The following is an 18,986-nucleotide window of genomic DNA, read 5'->3' as shown; positions in this document are numbered from 1 at the left end:
CCTGTGTCCTCATAACCAAAGAGGCTGCTACCTCTTCTGCCAGTTCCTCTTTTCTTCTTGTACCTTAGATGTGTAAGGAGGCAGAACTTCTGTTCTAGTTAGACCCTTCCTCGATCAGTTGCTTTTTAAATACTTTATTTCTACCTGGCTCAGTGGCCCATGGCTGTAATCCAGCGATTCAGGAGGCTGGGGCAGCAGGATCACAAGTTCTTGGCCAACCTGGGCAATTTAGGAAGCCCCTGTCTCAAAATTAAAAACAAAGTGGACTTGAGGGTGGAGCTCAGTACAAAGGCCCTGAGTTCAATCCTCAGTACGACAAAAGCAAACAGAAAAAACTTCTTTCACCCTTAGTGGTTTCCGTGGCCCTTATCCTTAGGCCCTGAGCCTCTCCTCAGAACTGCCCACCAGGAAGCCTGCTGCTGACAAAACTGAGTTTAAGGAATTACTACCCCACGATACCCTGTAGCCCAGAGATAGAAAAGGCCACCTTAATACAAAGACATAAGCTGCTAATTGTGAAGTTTCAGGTATCCACAGCTGGCCTACAGGATGGTATCTGAGTGGTGTGTAGGTGGGAGGAAGCCCACCCTGGTACACCAGGTTCCTCTCCAATCTGGCTCTTCCTAGGCAGCATTTTCCTGGCACAGGACATCATTTGTATTAACTCTTCTTCAGAGACAAACAGGAGAGCAGGAACATCAAAGTGAGTTGGTAGCTGGAGATTTAGCTCAGTGGTGCCACCGCCTGCCTCGCAAGCACAAGGTCCCGAGTTCAAGCCCAGTACAAAAAATATACAAACAAAGTGAGTTGGTAATACTCTGTTTCACCATGTAAAATGAAGAAAAAGCTGTATGCTGCTCTGGTTTCTTGCGAGCCTGCAAGGCAGGGCCGCTCCCACCCCAGGGGCGTGAACTTAATCTGTTAATGAGAGGAGAAATGAGGAGGACAGGGTTCAGAAGCTCTGCTTAGCTGAGGAAAACTTCAACCTGTCCAGCCAGTGCTGCTCAAGCTTCTGCAAGCTGCTTCCTTGGTGTGCTTTGCATGCATTTTCCATACATTTGTGGTTTGGGGTGGGTGCTTCGTTTTTTATTTAGTTTTGTTGCTTGTTTGCATATAAATCCCTACCTGAACACACCAGACTACCCTATGGAATGTGGTCCTGTTGTCCTTAAAGTTATCCTACTTCCTTCATAGTGCTCATCTGAAATGCTATTTATCTATATATTTGCCTGATCCTTGGCTTTCCTCCCTAGAATGCCATCTCTACAAAGGCAGCAACATTGCCTTGTTTACCGTTTTGTCTACCATCCCTGGCACTCAACCAGGGCTCCAGAAATATCTGCGGAGTGCAAGAATGAGTGGGCGAGTGAGTGAGCAACCTGCACGTGGGTCTCCCAGAGGCAGAGCCAGCAGGTGGCCGGGAGAGCTGCGGTGGAAGGTCAGGGCTGGGGCTGCTCCCCAGGGCGGCTCCCACTGCGGCCCTCTCCCACGTCTGATTTGCTCTCATCCTTTCTTCTTACATTCCCCCTTCAATACTTTTATCTGGGCTTCTACTTACAAAAGTACTCTACGCTCATTATTGTTAAAATATGAAAGTATCTGGTGTGGTAGTGCACACCTGTAACCCCAGCTGTTCAGGAAGCTGGGGCAGGAAGGTCACAAGTTCAAGCCCAGCCTGGGCAACTTAGTGAGACCCGTCTCAAAATACAAACTGTGCAAAGGGATAGGGAATAAAACATCGGGGGCTGGGGATGTAACTCAGAGAGCGAGCACTAGCCTAGCACCCAGGAGGCCCTTGGACACAGAGCCTTCTGGTCTCTTTTTCGGCAGCAAAGAGGCCTCCGCCACCACCGCGCCCCCATTTCTCACCACTCAGTTGAGCAGACAATTGCTTCTCCACTTCTCTCTCCTCAGAAGAGTCTCTCTGTCCCGGGGCTTCCTAAAAACCAAATCTCCCAGCTTTGTGCATTTCTTTCTGGTTCTGCCTCCTTACATTCCTTTCCCACTGAACCAAACAAAGCAAAACAAAAAACATGAAATGGCATGGAGTTACAACAAAAACTGTGTTCTGCAATCAGCGGACTTGGGCAGGAATCCTGCTCTTCCATCTAACAGGGGCCTTCACCCTTTCTGGGCCTTGGTTTCTTCCGAGGTAAAAGCGAGACGGTATTACCCAGGAGACCATAGCAAAGATGAAATGGGAATGTGCAGGCAGGGTTAGGATGTATCCTAGGTGCTTTGTGCATTTGAATTCTCCTTTCTCCCTGCTAACGCTCCCTTGTGCTAGACTTTTATGGCTTCTCTTTCATTTTAGTTTCCCTAGAGATAATGAATACCAATTGTTTTACATTAAATTATTCAGAGACTAATTTAATCAACTTCTCCTTTCTATTCACTGGGTTTGGTCTGGTTTGCCTCACGTCCCCATCTGCCTATCAATGGTCTTGGGATCTGGTTGGTTATAGGGGCTCAAAGAAATCTGGCTGAGGGTGGGAGAAACGGGGTACCTAGCCATGGCCTGCCCTCCTGCAAGGTGGCTCCCTGCACCCCACACCCTCCTCGTGGCCCAAGGGATCCACTTTCTGTTTCCAGAGGCCAGAGTTCAGGAACAATAGTTACACAACCACCACCCAGGTCCAGCTGTCAGGCAGCTACTTGCCTCCTCCAAGACTGTGCTTTCCTGGGACTGACAACAGCAGAAACAAACGTGGGCCCCCCTGCCCAGCCCTGCTTTTGCACAAACAGACACACGCACACACTGGAGCATGAACACACACGTGTTGCTTTGGGCAAGGGAGCCATCCTGGTGATCATGCCCACTAGGGTCAGCTCAGGGTGTTCCCCACCCATCACTTCCTGCTGTGAAGCTTGGAGTCACCAGTTTTGCCTTGGCTTCTGCCCAGGGAAGGGAAGATCAGATTGGGGCGGAAGCCCTGCAGCTCCCCAGATGCAGATGCTGCTGTCGCCTGGGAGGGCCCTGTCCACCCTTGGCCAGGAAGCCCAGGTACTGCCTGAGCCAGAAGAAGGAAGAGGCCCTGGGAGCTTCTCCGGGGACAACCTCCCTATACCCAGGATTGGGATTGGGATTTCTACAATTGTCCCCAAGCAGCCTGCTGGCCCTAGAACAACAGGTCAATGAGAAAGCAGCAGGAAGAGGTGAGGGGTGCTGTGGAGACCAGCCAGGTCAGAGTGCAAGGCCAGGAAAGAACTGGGAGTCAACAACAGACTCAAGGACAAACAAAATCCTCTAGAAGCTTTTGTGGCATTAACGTTTTAAGAACTTTTGGCAAGAGGCCAGGGGTGGGGTTTTTCTTACAGATCTTGATGGCGGGCCACCTCAGCGCAAAGCAGGACAGTAGAAGGAAGAAGCAGATGGAGACTGGAGGGGGCGGCACAGAGGGTCAGCATGAATGCAGGGTGAGTGGAGGGAGCTAGGAAACCAGGGAAAAGGTCAAAGAGAGGAAGCAGCCCTTGAGGGCATCCCCATGGGGCAGCTGTACACAGGAGGCTCCTTTGATGGCTGGCTGATGGTGCCATGGTGAGGGTAACAGACGGAGGACAGAGCCTCCAGAGGGATCAAGTGACACTGGGGACAAAGGAAGACCCTGGCCCGGGCCTTCCTTGATGGGCAGGGCACATCCTCATGAGTGCATCAAGGCCCGGATTTTCTCCCCTTCCTTCTACTCCTTTGGAAACCCGAGAGCCCCGCCCCCCACTCCCACCGTCCCTGCTTGTTTACTGGCTTGCTTTCTGAGAATGAGCTTATGTCAGATACCTTTACTACCTGTTATTTAGTACAGAGGCGTTCTCTCCGGCCTCCCCAGTGACTCTGTGGCTTCCACCTGCAGCGAGACGTGGCTCACTTCTTGGGAGGCACAGTCGTCCCTCGCCAAGGCCTTTTTATTTTTGTAACCGTTCCTGTAGTACTGCTACTGGCAACCTCAAGCCCAGACTTTACCCTTCTCCCTACCACATAAAACCTCACCCGGAGCTTTCATCCAGGGAGATGAAAGGGGTTCCCACAGCCACGGTCAGCAGGCCCCATGAAGACTGAGCAAGGGGGTTTCCCTTGGCAAGCGGCCAAGTCTGAGGAGAAAGCAGGCCCCGGATCCTACGGGAGGCCAGTTTGGGGGAGTTCCCTTAAATTGCGCCTCTTCCGGTCCTTCAAACACTGGCTTCTCAGCCATGGGGAGTCCATGGGGGAGTTGCGGAGGGCAGCCCCAGACTTAACGGGATCAGGCCTCAACCATGCTTCGAGGGACCCTCTATCAAGCTCATCAGCAAGCAGCTGTCCTCTGCCTGTCCTGGGGATGTTGTATCAGCAAGCACAGCAGCAAGGGCAGTTCTGGACTCTCCAGCTGGAGGTCGCCCTCCAAGATAGAGGGTTTCCTGCCTCGCCACAGGCCAGTGAGAGACATTGGCAGCTGCTGTGGGGCTGCCATTCAGCCCCTGAGGGCTGCTGAGCACCAGGCTGGGAGATGAGGGGGAGGCTCCGCTTTCACCTCCTGAGGGTTACAAGAGTAATAGAGGGCAATGACAGGCACTGCTGACTTTCTCCCACTTCAAAGCTCGAGGAGTCAACTGTTCCGGGAAAAGTGGAGCCCGGACCCAGCCTTCCTCCAAGCTCCTTGGGGGCAGCTGTGGCAGGAAGGCCCCAGGGTGAGGAGCACCGAGCAAGAGGCCTGGCCTTGTGGGGCGCAGATGTCAGGAGCAAGAGGGCGATCTTCCCAGGAAGCTGGGTCTGGCTGTGGCCCATAGCCCCAGGTACCCCAAATGGCAAGGGACACGTCCCTTGGATGAGTGTTTGTAGGCACAGAAACGTGTGTGTGTGCTCCCACGAACACACCCCTCCACACATGCACACTGGCAGACGCACACAAGTCTAAATACAGGGACACACTCCCGTACAAATGCAAATACTAACATGCAAGCACGCACACAAGCAAAAACTCACCCACAGGCACAGGTACACACACACACACACACACAGCCACATACATAAAGGTACAGGCAGCACAGGAGCGTGCGTGCATCCAGACACACAACCCACCACACAGGGGGCACCTACTAAAGGCACGGGTGTCTGCATGTGTCCAGGTCTCCACACACGCACGCGCAGACACACACACACGTGCGTGTCCCCCAACCTCAGCTCTAACACCAGCTATGAGGCCACTTGAGAGTCTTGGCCAGCAGCTCCGCAGCTCCCCTAGCGGGGGCCCTGGCTCCGCCCCTTCCCCCCTTCCCCCCCGGCCCCGCCCCCGGGCCCGATTGGCTGCATAAATTCCCTCCCTCTGCCCCTGCCTGCACAGCTGCCTGACCTCGCGCAGTTCCCGCTCCGCCTGCCTCTGCCCACTCCTGCCACCCCGTCAGGTCCAAAGTGTACTTGCCAGCAGCATGGGTAAGCACGGGGCCTTCCCCAGCCGTGCACTGCGCACTCCTCAAGTGGCGCTCATTTAGAGGGTCTCCTCTGCAGGAAATGGCTCCAAACTGGGGGATTGGCAGTTAGGTGAGGGAGGATTGGTCTCTTCATTGTCCCTTCCCTGCATGCACGCACGCACACACACTCACACTCACACGCGCACCCCCAGCACACAGCCAGTCTCCTTGGGAGGGGAGTCAGGACCCCGCACTCTCTCATTACGGACCTGTTTCGTGCCTCCCTCTGTCCCTCAGCCCTCCTGCTCCTCCGTCTGCGGGCTCCTGCGTGTCAGGCTGAAGTCTACAGGCGCGAAGTTGCCTCTTGGAGCTAGCTTCTACCTGGGCTAGCACGATGCCCTGTTACCACCCTGGCATAGGAGAGCGACCTGGGGGACCCCAGGTTCACCTCAAACCCAACATGCTCAGCGGCCTTGCTTGAAATGCTTCAATTAGGAGAGCACTCCCAGAAAGAGAAGCTCTGCTCCCCACAGCCAGAGTGGCCTGCGGGCCTGACCACGGGAAATGTTGGGGTTAGACAGAGCAGGGCTGGGCTGATGCGGTGGAACCAGCCACATCTTTTTCACTTCTCTCTCGGTGTCTTTGGCTTTATAGTGTTTTGTTTTGTTCGGGGAGAGGGTTGTGCGGTAAGGACCTCAGGGCCTTCACACTGAGCCGCACCCTCAACCCTTTATTTTTAAATTTTGAGATGAGGTCTTCCTAAGTCCCTAAGTCGCCCAGGCTGGGCTCAAACTCATGATTCTCCTGCCTCAGCCTCCCAGAGTGTTGGCATTCTAGGCATATGCCACCACTCCTGGCTTCATATCTTTTTTTTTTTTTTTGTACCAGGGATCGAACTCAGGACCTTATGCTTGTGAGGCAGGCATGGTGCCATTGAGCTAAATCCCCAGTTCTGCGTGTCTATCTTGATGTCTCAGATTTTGTGAATCCCCTTCCCTTCCGTGTCCAGCAACCTCCTTCCCCTCCCCCTGGTATCCTGTGCCAAGCCCTGGCACAACTTGGTTGTACAGCAAAGCAAGTCTCTTTAATTCCTTTGTACCGCACCTCACACCCTTTCTCACCACAGCCTTCCCTCAGGGCACCCACCACTGCCTGGTGCTCTCCTACCTCTGACAGCCCTACCCATATTTATCTGACCTTTATTTCAGCCTTCTGAAGGACTTCTGCACACACTGTCTTATTTACCCATATTTCTATGCACTTCTTTTGTATTTTTTATCTTTCTTCACTTAGAAGTATGACTATGTTATTTGACCTGTGAATCTACCTTAAGAGGTGGGTAGGATATTGTTATTTCCTCCTTTGGCAAATGAATGGGAGAAAGTGGGGATGTCAATCTGGAAAGTGAAACCAGGTTAAGAATTTTAGAAAATTTTTTAGGTACTGAAGCTTGAACCCAGGGTCTCCCACTGAGCCACATCCCCAGTACCTTTTTGTTTTAATTTTGAGACAGGGTCTTCTTAAATTGCACAAGCTTGGCTCAAATTTGTAATCCTCCTGTCCCAGCCTCCCAGAGTGGTGGTTTTTGGACTCCTACATGTCAGGGTCCCGGAGACCCGTAAGGCTGGACTCTGGATACTCCTGGCTTCTCATCTGCAGACACACACACACACATACACACACACACACACACACAGGGTGGAGGAGGTACCCAGTATTGTGAATTCCATTCCAGGATTTCTTCCAGCCTGCAGTCTCCCTCTGGGTTGCTTTGCAACTCTTCCTCCTGCCCAGCCCCAAACTGGTGCTGGGGTCCTGGCCGCTGTTCTTCCCAGAGGTGACCATGGTCCTCTCTTATAAGACTTCAGTGTCCAGCAGGGCCACTTCCTACAGCCACAGGGGGTCATACTGGCCTAAGGTCCTCCAGCTGGTAGCAGCCTGAGCTCCCACCTCCTCTCCCTCCTCTGGACTGGTTGTGTAATCCAGGCTGTGGTCAGCACCCTGGAGGAGGGCCAGGAGAGGAAAGCAGGAAGTGGCCTGATCCCTGCTGGAAGGGGTGCATAATCATCTTCACTCCCTGGCTGCTGCTCTTCCAGAACAGCCAGGGTTTCTGGGCTCCCACCAGGCAGCACAAAGCTGCATGGTGACTGCACCCCTTTGTTTATGTCTCATAAAAGCCCTGCTGGTGTTCTTATTATCCCCCTTTTATAGACGAAGTGGAAATGGAGGCCTGAAGGTTATACGATCAACCCAGGTTCCTATAGTTAGTCCACTGGCCTGAGGCTGGGCCCTATGTCCCTGTCACAACTACCGCACCAGGCAGCCTCTGCCTCTCTCACTCGAACCCTACCCCTGGGGCCTGCTGGATGGTCTTTCCCCTCAGGTCTTCCTGCCCCAACCCCATGCTCATGGTACTGTGAGGGACCTGGAGGACAGGGCAGCAGGGAGGTTGGGTGGGCCCTGGACAGTCCAAGCTGGCCAGGTGTATGTGGGCCAGGTGTGTGTCACAGGCTGGAGGGGGGAGCCTCCAGCCCCTCAGAGCGAGCTCCAGCCAGCACACCCTCTTATTTCCACAGCTACGAAGTGTAAATGTGGCCCTGGCTACCCTAGCCCTCGGGAGGCCATGAAAGGTAACTGCCCAATGTCTGAGAACTGGTGGGTGGTAGGGGTGGGGACCTCAGCCCTCAGACACCCCATTCCTGCCTACCCCACCATCCCCACTGCCTGGTTTCTACCCAACAGGACCCCGGGAGGAGATTATCTACCTGCCCTGCATTTACCGAAACACAGGCACCGAGGCCCCAGACTATCTGGCCACTGTGGACATTGACCCCAACTCTCCCCAGTACTGCCAGGTGAGGCAGGGTGTGGGCACTGGTGTACCCCTGAGACTCCTCAGTCCTGGCTTCTGCGCTTCTTTTCCCTAACTCCATCCTCTTTTGTCCTCCCTGGGTATGGCTGTACGCGTGAACAAGGTAACCACCTTCCTGCAGGATGAGACAAGGGCTGAAATCCAGCCTGTGCAGGGATAGCAAACCCCCATGAGTCCACAGGGGTGCACAGAAGCAGGGCCGGGCAAGTACCACCGCTTCTCCCTTTCATCCTAGGTCATCCACCGGCTGCCCATGCCCTACCTGAAGGATGAGCTGCACCACTCAGGATGGAACACCTGCAGCAGCTGCTTCGGGGACAGCACCAAGTCACGCACAAAGCTGATGCTGCCCTGTCTTATCTCCTCTCGCATCTACGTGGTTGATGTGGGCTCTCAGTCACGCGCCCCAAAGCTGCACAAGGCACGTCCTTCCCTTGCCAGGGAGACCATAATGTACCTGGCACCCCAACAGCCTACAGGCAAGACGCTGCCCCTAAACTGCTGCCTCCACCTGTGCAGGATGCAACTTAGGAGCAGGGAGGGAGGTCAGACTTCAGAAAGGGTTACCAGCCCGGTGTGGTGGTGCACACCTCTAATCCCAGCACTCTGGGAGGCTGAAGCAGGAGGATCACAAGTTTGAGCCCAGGCTGGGGAACTCAGTGACTTAGTGAGACCCTGTCTTAAAATTTAAAAAAAAAGTAATAATTTTTTTAAAGGACTGGGGATGTAACTCAATGCCAAAGCCCTGGGTTTGATCCCCAATGCCACACACATACACACACACACACACACACACACACACAAAATCAAAGGGTTACTAGGCATGCTGAGCTTTCACCATGCAGCATCTTGACCCAGGGCACGAAGGAAGAGGCTTCCTGTTTCCCTGTGAGAGGCTGAGGGAACCAATTACCCCCACCAGCTGCACGCTCAGGGCTTCCCTTAAGCAGGAACCTACAATCCTTCCTCTCTACACGTGGCTCTGTACCCTCCTGGTGCCAGACACTCGTGCTGCCTGCTGGGGAATCAAAGCCAACAGTGGCACGGGCCCAGCCCTGGAGGAGCTGGTGCCTTCGGGACAGAGGTGGGTGGCAGAAGGGATGCTTTCTGCCTGGGGTGGGGTAATTGGCAGTGTCTTTCACTTTCCCTTGCTGCTTATAGAAGCTCCCAGACTGAGTCTTTGCCATATTCCTGCAAAGAGAGTTGTGACTGAGTGATGAAGCTGAGAGGATGAGGCAGCATATACAGTAGGGGTATAGAGGGAGGCAGTGGGAACCCCAGCGCGGGAGAGTTCTGACCCCGTTCTCTGCCTCTCTCCAGGTCATCGAGCCCCAGGAAGTCCATGCCAAGTGCAACCTGGGCAATCTCCACACCAGCCACTGCCTGCCCAGTGGGGAAGTGATGATCAGCTCTCTGGGAGACCCCAAAGGCAATGCCAAAGGTACCTATTGGCACTGTGTGCTCGCAGCTTGGGAATATGGGAAGCATGTGTCCACGGGGGAGCAGATCCGAGTCTGCGAGCAGTGGGATGCAGAACCAGCGGAGCGCAGCCAGTATTTAAAGTGTGACTGAGCGACTTCAGTTGTATCAATTATTACCGTGATGTTGACCCTTAACTGTGAGTTTAGTTAAAAGGTACAGCCAGAGCTGGTGTGGTAGCTCATGCCTCTGATCCTAGCCCTCTGGGAGGCTAAGGCAGGAGGATCCCAAGTTCAAGCCCAGCCTGGACAACTTACAGAAAGATCCTGTCTCAAAATTAAAAATGAAAGCTCAGTGTAGAAGCCCTGGGTTCAATCCCCAGTTCTACCACCACCAAAAAAAGGTATAGTCAGCACAGTCTGCCATGAGGAATGTGAGCAGAGATGTGGCCTCAGAAAGTATGTTCATTTAATATCAGCCACTGTGAATGAGTGAGCAAATCTCACAGTCTTTCATATTTGCCATCTCATTTATGGTAACCAAAGCTAACACTTATAAAATGTCTATGTGTGTCGGCCATAACCTGTGAGGTTGGTACTACTATGACCCCTGTTTGTAGATGAGAAAGCTCCGGTACAGATTGGTTAAGTGACTTACCCAAGGCCACACAGCTCGTAACTCACAAAGCTGGAACTCAAATCCAGCAATCTGGCTCCGGCGTCTATGTCCTAATCACCTGTCTGTGCTGCCTCACTCATGTCATCAGAATCCTTCATCAAAGGGCCTGGGGGGGGGCAATCAATTAATCCAGCTAAGAGTACCGTACTAGACCCACCTGACTGCGTTGTCCAGGCGGTGGGCTGTCCTGGACTTAGTACCACTTGAGAGTAGAGATCTGGTTGTGTTTGCAATGATGGGTCAAGGGGTCCTACTCGGCAAAGCATTTTTCTTAGTCACTTTCTCATCACTGGGACAAAATACCCAACACCTACAATTTAGAGGAGGACAGATTTATTTTGGCTCATGGTTATTAGAGGATTTGATCCTCTTTCAGAGTGGGCCGGCCCCAAGGCAGGGAGAACGTGGTGGAAGGGCCTGGCCAGGGAAAGCCGCACACAGCCCAGTGGCCAGGAAGGAAGCAGAGCTGGGGGGCTGCTGCTCCTGCCACCGTGCGGGGCCCACCCCCAACAGCACCTCCAGTGCTGAGCCATCTGTACAGCACCCCCGTGACTCAGGCTCTTTCCAAAAGCCTGGCCTCTGAGCACCCGAGAGTTTGGGGGACGTTCTAGATCTGAACCATAACAGCATTCAGGCCTAAGGACAAATAAATAGAATTTGTCTGCTCTGTTTAAAAATTTGTGGTGAGCAGCATGGAGCTTAGACTCTACAAGGAACCCCGCTCTGACTGTGGGAACTGGGCAAGAGAAGCGTGGGTTACTTAGTCCCTAAAGATCTCCTGGTGCAAAGAGAAAATGTCCCCTGCTGCCCAGAGAAAGAGGAGTGGGAGGCCCAGCTCCCCCTGGCCTTTCCTAGGAGCGACCTTTCGGACCCTTACATTTAAGGAGCTGGCGGCTGTGGGGGACAGGCCATGGAGTTAGAGGCCCTGGGCCCTGCCCTAGGTGAGCGCTGGTCCAGTAGTGTCTCTGCCTGACACCCTCCTGTCTTTCCCACCCAGGCGGCTTCGTGCTGCTGGATGGGGAGACTTTCCAGGTGAAGGGGACGTGGGAGAGGCCCAGGAGTGCTGCGCCCATGGGCTATGACTTCTGGTACCAGCCTCGACACAATGTCATGATCAGCACTGAATGGGCAGCTCCCAATGTCTTCAAAGATGGCTTCAACCCTGCTCATGTGAAGGACGGTGAGAATCCCCCGTGTGCTTTCTGCTCCAGACCCTCCTCCAAATCTGCAGCCCCATTTCCTCCCCTCAGTGGTGCCCAGATTCTCTGGGTTATGGTACAGGACTTGCTGAGTGCTCAAGCCTGCTCAGCATCCCTTCTGCCCTAGCCCAGGGCCCAGAACCCCCACCCCACACCCCCCGTCTGAGCCACCCTCCACCCACCCACTCAGGGCTGTACGGGAGCAAGTTGCACATATGGGACTGGCAGCGTCATGAGCTCATACAGACCCTGCCCATGAAGGATGGGCTCATTCCCCTGGAGGTCCGCTTCCTGCATGACCCAGATGCCAATGAGGGCTTTGTGGGCTGTGCCCTCAGCTCCAGCATCCAGCGTTTCTACCAGAACAAGGTAACCTGTGCCCTCCAGCCTCAACCCACCCCCAGCTCCCTTGTCCACACCTGTGCCCCTGCTTCCAGGATGATGCTTACATACCCTGCCTCTCTCTTCTCCGTGCTCAGCTAATTTCCACCTTGTGGGGGGTCTGTTTTCTTTTGCTAATACTGCCTAGCACAAACAGGGTAATTTAGTTCATGGGTCTGGAGGGCAGGAGGTCTGGGTGTGAGGGGTGGCATCTGGGGAGGGCTTTCCCGCTGGTCAGCACTCTGCAGCGAGGGATATGTACAACAGGCGGAGCCGAACTGGCTTTTACATCAGCCCATCAACCCACTCGTGGGGTTCCACCTCTTAATACCTTGCACCAGGGATTAAATTTCAACATGGTTTTGGTGGAAACATTTAAACCATAGCACTCTTGGACCTAACGGAACATATTTATCCTTACATTCAAAAATTATTTAGAGTCGGGTGTGGTGGCACCCACGTGTTATCCCACAACTTAGAATGGCTGAGGCAGGAAGATCACACGTCCAAGTCCTGCCTGGGTAACTTAGCAAAGACCTTGTCAATGAATGAATGAATGAATGAATGGGGCTGGAGATGTAGCTCAGTGGTAGAGCACCCCCGAGTTTGATCCCCAGGACAAAACAAAAGAAATCAAAAAACTATGCAGTGAACTTCTGTGTTGGGCACTATACTAGGTGCTGGGAATGCAGCAGTGAGGCTGACACCACCATGGTCTGAAGGCCCAGGCAGGGAGGCAGACCTCAGTGGCAAGAAGTGGCACAGTGCTACACACTTGTAATCCCGTACTCCGGAAGGCCGAGGGAGGAGGACCCCAAGTTTGAACCCAGCCTGAGCAACTTAGCAACTGAACAAGATCCTGTCTCAAAATAATAAAGGACTGGGGATGCAGCTCAGCGTGAAGGCCCTGAGTTCAATCCCCAGTGCTCTGTCCCTCTCAGCCCCAACCCACAGGCTCACCTCTCGGCCTCTTAACCTCACCCTCCACTCCCCGTGTAGGCAGCTACCTGGTCGGTGGAGAAGGTGATCCAGGTGCCCCCCAAGAAAGTGACGGGCTGGATGCTGCCTGAGATGCCGGGTGAGTGCAGATAGAAGGAAGCAAATTGGGAGGTTGACTCCTGGTTGGGAACCAAGAGTCCTTACAGCCTCTGAACCCACACCCCCAGGCTTGATCACTGACATCCTGCTGTCCCTGGACGACCGATTTCTCTACTTCAGCAACTGGCTGCATGGGGATGTGCGGCAGTACGATGTCTCTGACCCTCAGAGACCCCGCCTCACCGGACAGGTGGGTGTCCTGGCACGATGAGAAGAGGGAGGAAGGAGAGGCTCTGGGGATGGGGTGGAGGCTGTGGAGTAGCTGGGAGGAGCAGGAAAAGCAAAAACATGGGCACAGGATGGTGCGGGCTCAGCCTGGGGGAGCCATGGCGGGGTGTGGGAACAAACGTGCCCCGGAGTGAGGCCCTGGCAGGCAAGCTGCTCCCCTCCTCCTCACTGGCTCTTGTCCTCTGCACCCCCCCACCCAGATCTTCCTGGGCGGCAGCATTGTTAAGGGAGGCCCCGTGCAAGTGCTGGAGGACCAGGAGCTCAAGTGCCAGCCGGATCCCCTGGTGGTCAAGGTGTGGCCCCCTCAGATGCGGGCTCAGGGATGGGGAGGGGCCAGCACAGGAGCATGCTTTTGGCCTTTGGGCGGTACCTGCAGTCCCCTGCTAGGATCTGGGTGTAGGATTTCCTAGGACCTAATCCCCACTTTCTCCAAGGGAAAACGGGTGGCCGGAGGCCCTCAGATGATCCAGCTGAGCCTTGATGGGAAGCGTCTCTATGTCACCACATCACTGTACAGTGCCTGGGACAAGCAGTTTTACCCAGATCTCATCAGGTAAGACACAGACTCCCTGGGCTCGGTGCTCCCACCTCCTTCTCCCCAGGGTTGTGTGGCTGTCTGGGCTCCCAGGAGGCCCTGCCTGTACCCAGCCACACACCCAGCGCACTTAGACCCTGCTGCCTCCTCAGGAGCCCACCCCACAGTCACAGACTCTTGGAAGGGCGGGTGGCCACCTCTGACCTTTCCCTCACCGCCGTCCCCTTTTCTGCCAGGGAAGGCTCAGTGATGCTGCAGGTCGATGTTGACACAGAGAGGGGAGGGCTGAAGCTGAACCCCAACTTCCTGGTGGACTTTGGGAAGGAGCCCCTCGGCCCAGCCCTGGCCCATGAGATGCGCTACCCAGGGGGTGACTGCACCTCTGACATCTGGATCTGAAGTCCACCCCTCAGAACCCGCCTGCGTGCGGAGCCCTGGCTTCCCTTTGCCTTCTCCTGGCCCTGACCCATGGCAGTTTGTCCCGCTAAAGCCAGACTGAGACCACTGAAACAAACTGAGTGGGACTTCCCTCTCTTGGCCACTGTTGTTTGCTGCTCACTGTGCTGATTTTTTTTTTCTTTTTCTGGTATTGGGGATCGAGCTCAGGACCTTGTGCTTGCAAGGGAGGCACAGCGCCACTGAGCTAAATCCCAAGCCCCTGTGCTGACTTTTATATAAGCTCTTGGAAGCACCAAGAAATAAACTAGTGAACCTATTCTCAGATCACTTGTTTTTTGGGAGTACGTGACTCCCTTTCTGCTGATTGGAGGACTAAGGAGGACTCCGGGGTGTTACCACAGCTAGTTTACACCAAAAACTCTATGAGATGCTAATGATGCCAGAGTTTCATTTCCTCCCTCCCTTCCTTCCTTTTCTCTCTCTGTCTCTGTCTCCCTTTCTCTCTTGTATGGGGATGGATCTCAGGGCCTTTGCACACATATACTGAGCTACATCCCCAGCCCTTTTTTTGAGACATGGACTACTAAATTGCTAAGTTAGCCAGACTGGGCTTGAACTTGTGATTATCCTACTTTAGTTCCTCCTATACCAAGTGCTGGGATTATAGCTGTGTGCCACTGTGCCAAGTCAAAATCTCAGTTTTATGGTCAGACAGAACCTAAAGATGTTGAGAGTGACTGCCAGGAGGAGACCAGAGGCATGCCGGGGGGGGGGGTTTCCCCCACACTTTAAAAAAAATTCATACTTTCTTTTAAACAATCTAAAATATCATTCACCAGCCCTAAGAGACTGCAAGGTGCACCTTCACACACAGGAGGCCCCAAAAGCCCTTAGGTGGACAGTGTGACTCTTGTCCACTGGGGTGACACAACTGGAACTTCCTGTTGCTGAGAGGCCAAGTGTCACCTCCTAACTGGAAGACAGAAACACGGCCACGCAGGAGGGCTGGGACACCAAGGGTGACACGACCTAACCCCAGGGCCATGGCACCCGTCTCCTCACTGGACAGTGGTTTAGAACCCTGTCCAAATCAGAGATGAGTCCTTTAATGCTTTGGTTCCTTATAAAAGGAATCTAATGGAAGTTCCAGGGCCCTAAAACAGCAACCAATGACCCTTTTATTCTCTACCTTAGACAGCAGTAAGGAACATGCAGGCACTAAGCTACATTTTTTTTCAGTCATCTTCAAAAGTATCTTTTATTTAAACATTGGGACAATACAAGAACCCAAGAAAGGGCCAGCCACCCTCAAAATGCATCAGACTTCCTTTCCCTTTGAGGCCTTTAAACATATTTCCAGAAATATCCACCTCAGCTGGAGTCTTGATTCCCTCCCTCTGCCTTACCTGCTTCCTGGGCTGGCTCAGTGAAGGGTCCTTGCCTAGCATGAGCAAGGCCCTCAGTCCAATCCCCAGCACCACACATGCACGCGCACACACACACATACACACACATGAAGTGGTGTGTGCTCTTAGGGTTAGAGCAGGCAGCAGCTTTAAGAGCATTAAGAAGGCCCTGCTGGAGGGTCAGGGAAGGAGGCTTTCTGGAGGGCATGACAGGCTGGCTGGGATGGCAGAAATGCAAGTTAAAACACTATATGATGACCCTACACACCCATCAGAGTAGATAGGATAAAAATAAAAATGAAGCTGCAGGTGTAGCTCAGGGGTATGCTTGGCATGTTCAGGGCCCTGAGTTTATGCCCCAGCACCAAAGTGGTGGTGATTGGTGGTGATGATGATGATGATGAAGACGACGACCATGATGTGAGATCAATGTTAAAAAAGGAGCCACCGCTGTAAAAAACAGCTTGGCAGTTCTTTGTAAAACTAAACAAACTTGCCATGTGACCCAGCGACTGCACTTTTGGGCCTTTGTCCTAGAGAATTGTGAAAATATCTTCACAGAAAAACCTGCCCACAAGTGTTTAGAGCAGGTTTCCTGTTAATAAAACTGCAAACAACTCAAATGTCCTTCACCAGCTTCACCAAAGGTGGCTAAGGGTTAAACAAACTGCATTAGGTCCACACCACGGAATAGTACTCAGTAACAAAAACAAATGAATTATCAATATATGTAACAACTTAGATGGATCTCAAGGGAATTTCACTGAATGAAAAAGACAGTCTCAGGAGGTTACATATGGTGTTATTCCATTTATATGACACTCCTGAAATGAAAAAAAACAATTGGAGAAGAGGTCAGTAATTGCCAGGGGTGGGGATGGGCAGTGGGTGTACTATAAAAGGGCAGCATGAGGAGTCCTTTTCATGATGAAATTGTTGGCTTACTGCCCTAGTGGTTTTCCAAATTTACAATGTAATACAAATTACATAGACCTTAATACATACAAACGAGTGTGTGTGCAACTAGTGAAATCTGAGTTAGTTTGATGGATTGCATCGATGATCCTGGTTGTTACATTGCACTACAATTATGCAAGATGTACCGCTAGGGGAAGAGGAGGAAGAGTACATGAGGACTCTCTGTATTATTTCTTGCAACTGTATGTGAATCTAAAATTACCTCAAAATAAAGAGTAACACAGGTCACAAAGGAGCATCCGTTCAAAGGTGGAGCCATCTGAGGATCAAAAAGAGTAATAACCAAGAAGGACTGAAATACATAAAATATGTTAAAATCAAACTCTGTGATACACGACACCCTAATTGGTCATCTTTGGAGGATGTTTGGATACCATCTCAGTATCCTAAAAGCTGAAACTAGAAAGGGAAAGAAAGAAGTGCTTATCTTGCGTTTCCTCAGGAATTTCCCCTGGGGTAATGAAGTGATAAGAAAAAGTTTTTTATAGGGTTCCAGCCAGTAAATTCAGGGGAACAGTGGCAGCTGAACAACACTGATTTGTAACCTATATGACAAGTAAATCTGGGCCATGCTCGTCACCTACGCAAACACCACTGAATGGAAGGCTAGAAAAGGACTCCGTGGCAGACTAACCCAGACTGGCAAACCCCAGCCCACCAAACGACCTTTACATCACAAAAAGAGGGACAATCTCACATTCTGTGCTTCCTAATGAAATGCAGTAGAAAGTATGCAATGCAGCACAAGTGTTCTAGCCAGAAAAATCAAAGTGAGCTGGTGCACACCTGTAACCTTGGCACTTTGGGAGACTGAGGCAGAATGACAGGATGGAGCCCTGCCTGGGCAGCTTCGTGAGAAACTTATTGAAACCTTTCTCAAAATAAAAAATTAAAAGAAGGGCTGGGAATGTAGCTCAGTGGGAAGGCCCTGAATTTAACCTGTTAAACTGAAGAAAAGAAGATGCAATAATAAACATAAAGAATAAGGAAAGTTCTATGGAGCACATGACCATCTGTCTCAACAGATAATTTGGGAGAGATGAAAAGTATAGATTAAAGGGCTGGGGATTTAGCTCAGTGGTTCCACTGCCCTCCTTGCAAGCACAAGGACCCGAGTTCGATCCCTGGTACAAAAAAAAAAGACAAAAAAAAATTTGAGAAACACATTAATGAAAACCAAATATAATACAGTATGTGGCCTCTGTTGATCCTGATTTTTTTGTTTCTTTGTTTGTTTTTGGTACCGGGGACTGAACTCTGGACCTTTCTCTTTCGAGGCAGGCAGCACAAACACTGAGCTAAATCCCCAACCCTGATCCTGATTTGTTTTGAACCTCCCAGCAGAAAAATACCAGGCAGGATGGTGAATGCCTATAATCCCAGCACTTGGGAGGCTGAGGCAGGAGGATTGTGAGTTTGAGGCCAGCCTGGGTTACATAGAGACTCTGTCTCAAAACACACGCACACAAAAGAAAAGATACAGAGTAAAAGGAGTCAAGGGGAAGGATAGGCTAATAAAATTAGAAGGCAGTCGTGTCTTTTTCTTTCAGGAATTCAGGCACCCCCACTTTCTGCCCCTTTTTTTTTTTTGGTACCAGGGATCGAACTCAGGTCCTTGTGCTTGCAAGGCAGGTGACAGAACCACTGAGCTAAATCTCCAGCCCCTTTCTGCTCCTTTTAAGGTTCTTTCTGGTCACTGTCATGACAATTGCCAACTACTGTGGTACTGGAGAGTGTGTCATTACCAAAGATAAATAAGATTAAGGCAGAGTGGGGCTGGGGATTTAGCTCAGTGGTTCTGCTGCCTGCCTCAAAAGCGCAAGGTCCAGAGTTCGAGCCCCAGTACCAAAAAAAAAGAAAAAGAAAAGGCAGAGTAAAAATTCAGCAAGCTCAAGCAAGATTGGTGCGGGAAGCCAGGCCTAGTGGCACACACTTATAGTCTCAGCACTCTGGGAAGCAGAGGCAGGAGGATCACATATTTGAGCCCAACCTGAGCAATGTATTCACTCAGGAAGACTCTCTTGCGAAATAAAAAGAGTTGGGGATGTAGCTCAGTGCGAAGCCCCTGATTCAATCTCCAGTGCCCCAAAATAAAAGATTGGCGCAGGGTAGGGTAACAGCACAGGTAAAGCAAAATAATCAAATATTGATAATTATTGAAGCACAATGACAGGTATGTGTTTGTGGAGGATTATGACATTCTTCCTTCTTTTGTTTGTTTTGCAGGCTAGAGGTTTTGTTTGTTTAGACACAGGATCTTGCTATGTATTCTAGGCTGGTCTTAAACTCACTATGTACATTATATACTCCAAGCCAGCCTTGAACTCTTGGGGATCCTCCTGCCTCAGCCTCCTGAGTGTTGGGATTACTGGTGTGTGCCACCACTGGGTATTAAACCCAGGATCTCTTGCTAG

General features: G+C 51.9%; 2 protein-coding genes across 4 annotated transcripts in view; one reads left to right on the top strand and one right to left on the bottom strand.

Moving 5' to 3' along the window:
• Nucleotides 1-18,986, bottom strand: part of LOC106010118 (uncharacterized) — a 57,056-nt gene that overhangs the window by 14,935 nt on the left and 23,135 nt on the right. The window contains exon 1 of one of the 3 annotated variants that reach the window (XM_087213418.1): nt 1,870-5,162. The exons of the other annotated variants lie outside the window; for them this stretch is intronic. The gene's annotated coding sequence lies outside the window, so the exon portion shown is untranslated. Of the gene's footprint in view, nt 1-1,869; nt 5,163-18,986 lie in introns of those variants that run through there. 3 annotated transcript variants of the gene reach the window in all.
• Selenbp1 (selenium binding protein 1) lies at nt 5,274-14,505 on the top strand. The gene is made up of 12 exons (XM_004853992.4): nt 5,274-5,401; nt 7,956-8,009; nt 8,122-8,234; nt 8,487-8,672; nt 9,572-9,692; nt 11,346-11,528; nt 11,738-11,916; nt 12,928-13,006; nt 13,095-13,216; nt 13,455-13,547; nt 13,689-13,807; nt 14,026-14,505. Exons 1-12 carry the CDS (start codon nt 5,398-5,400, stop codon nt 14,186-14,188), a joined length of 1,416 nt encoding a protein of 471 aa, XP_004854049.1. The 5' UTR covers nt 5,274-5,397; the 3' UTR covers nt 14,189-14,505.

The sequence above is a fragment of the Heterocephalus glaber genome, unplaced genomic scaffold, assembly GCF_053883595.1.
Source record: "Heterocephalus glaber isolate CG9 unplaced genomic scaffold, H.glaber_assembly_v1.0 deba00001442, whole genome shotgun sequence".
Taxonomy (NCBI): Eukaryota; Metazoa; Chordata; class Mammalia; order Rodentia; family Bathyergidae; genus Heterocephalus; species Heterocephalus glaber.
The sequence above is the reverse complement of the archived record's forward strand: the minus strand, read 5'-3'. Positions and strand labels throughout refer to the sequence as shown.

Excerpts from the sequence above, each read along its gene's own strand:
- Selenbp1 (XM_004853992.4), top strand. Across the intron at positions 9,693-11,345 it reads CCCCAAAGGCAATGCCAAAG|GCGGCTTCGTGCTGCTGGAT; the intron begins GTACCTATTGGC and ends TTTCCCACCCAG. Across the intron at positions 13,808-14,025 it reads TTTTACCCAGATCTCATCAG|GGAAGGCTCAGTGATGCTGC; the intron begins GTAAGACACAGA and ends CTTTTCTGCCAG.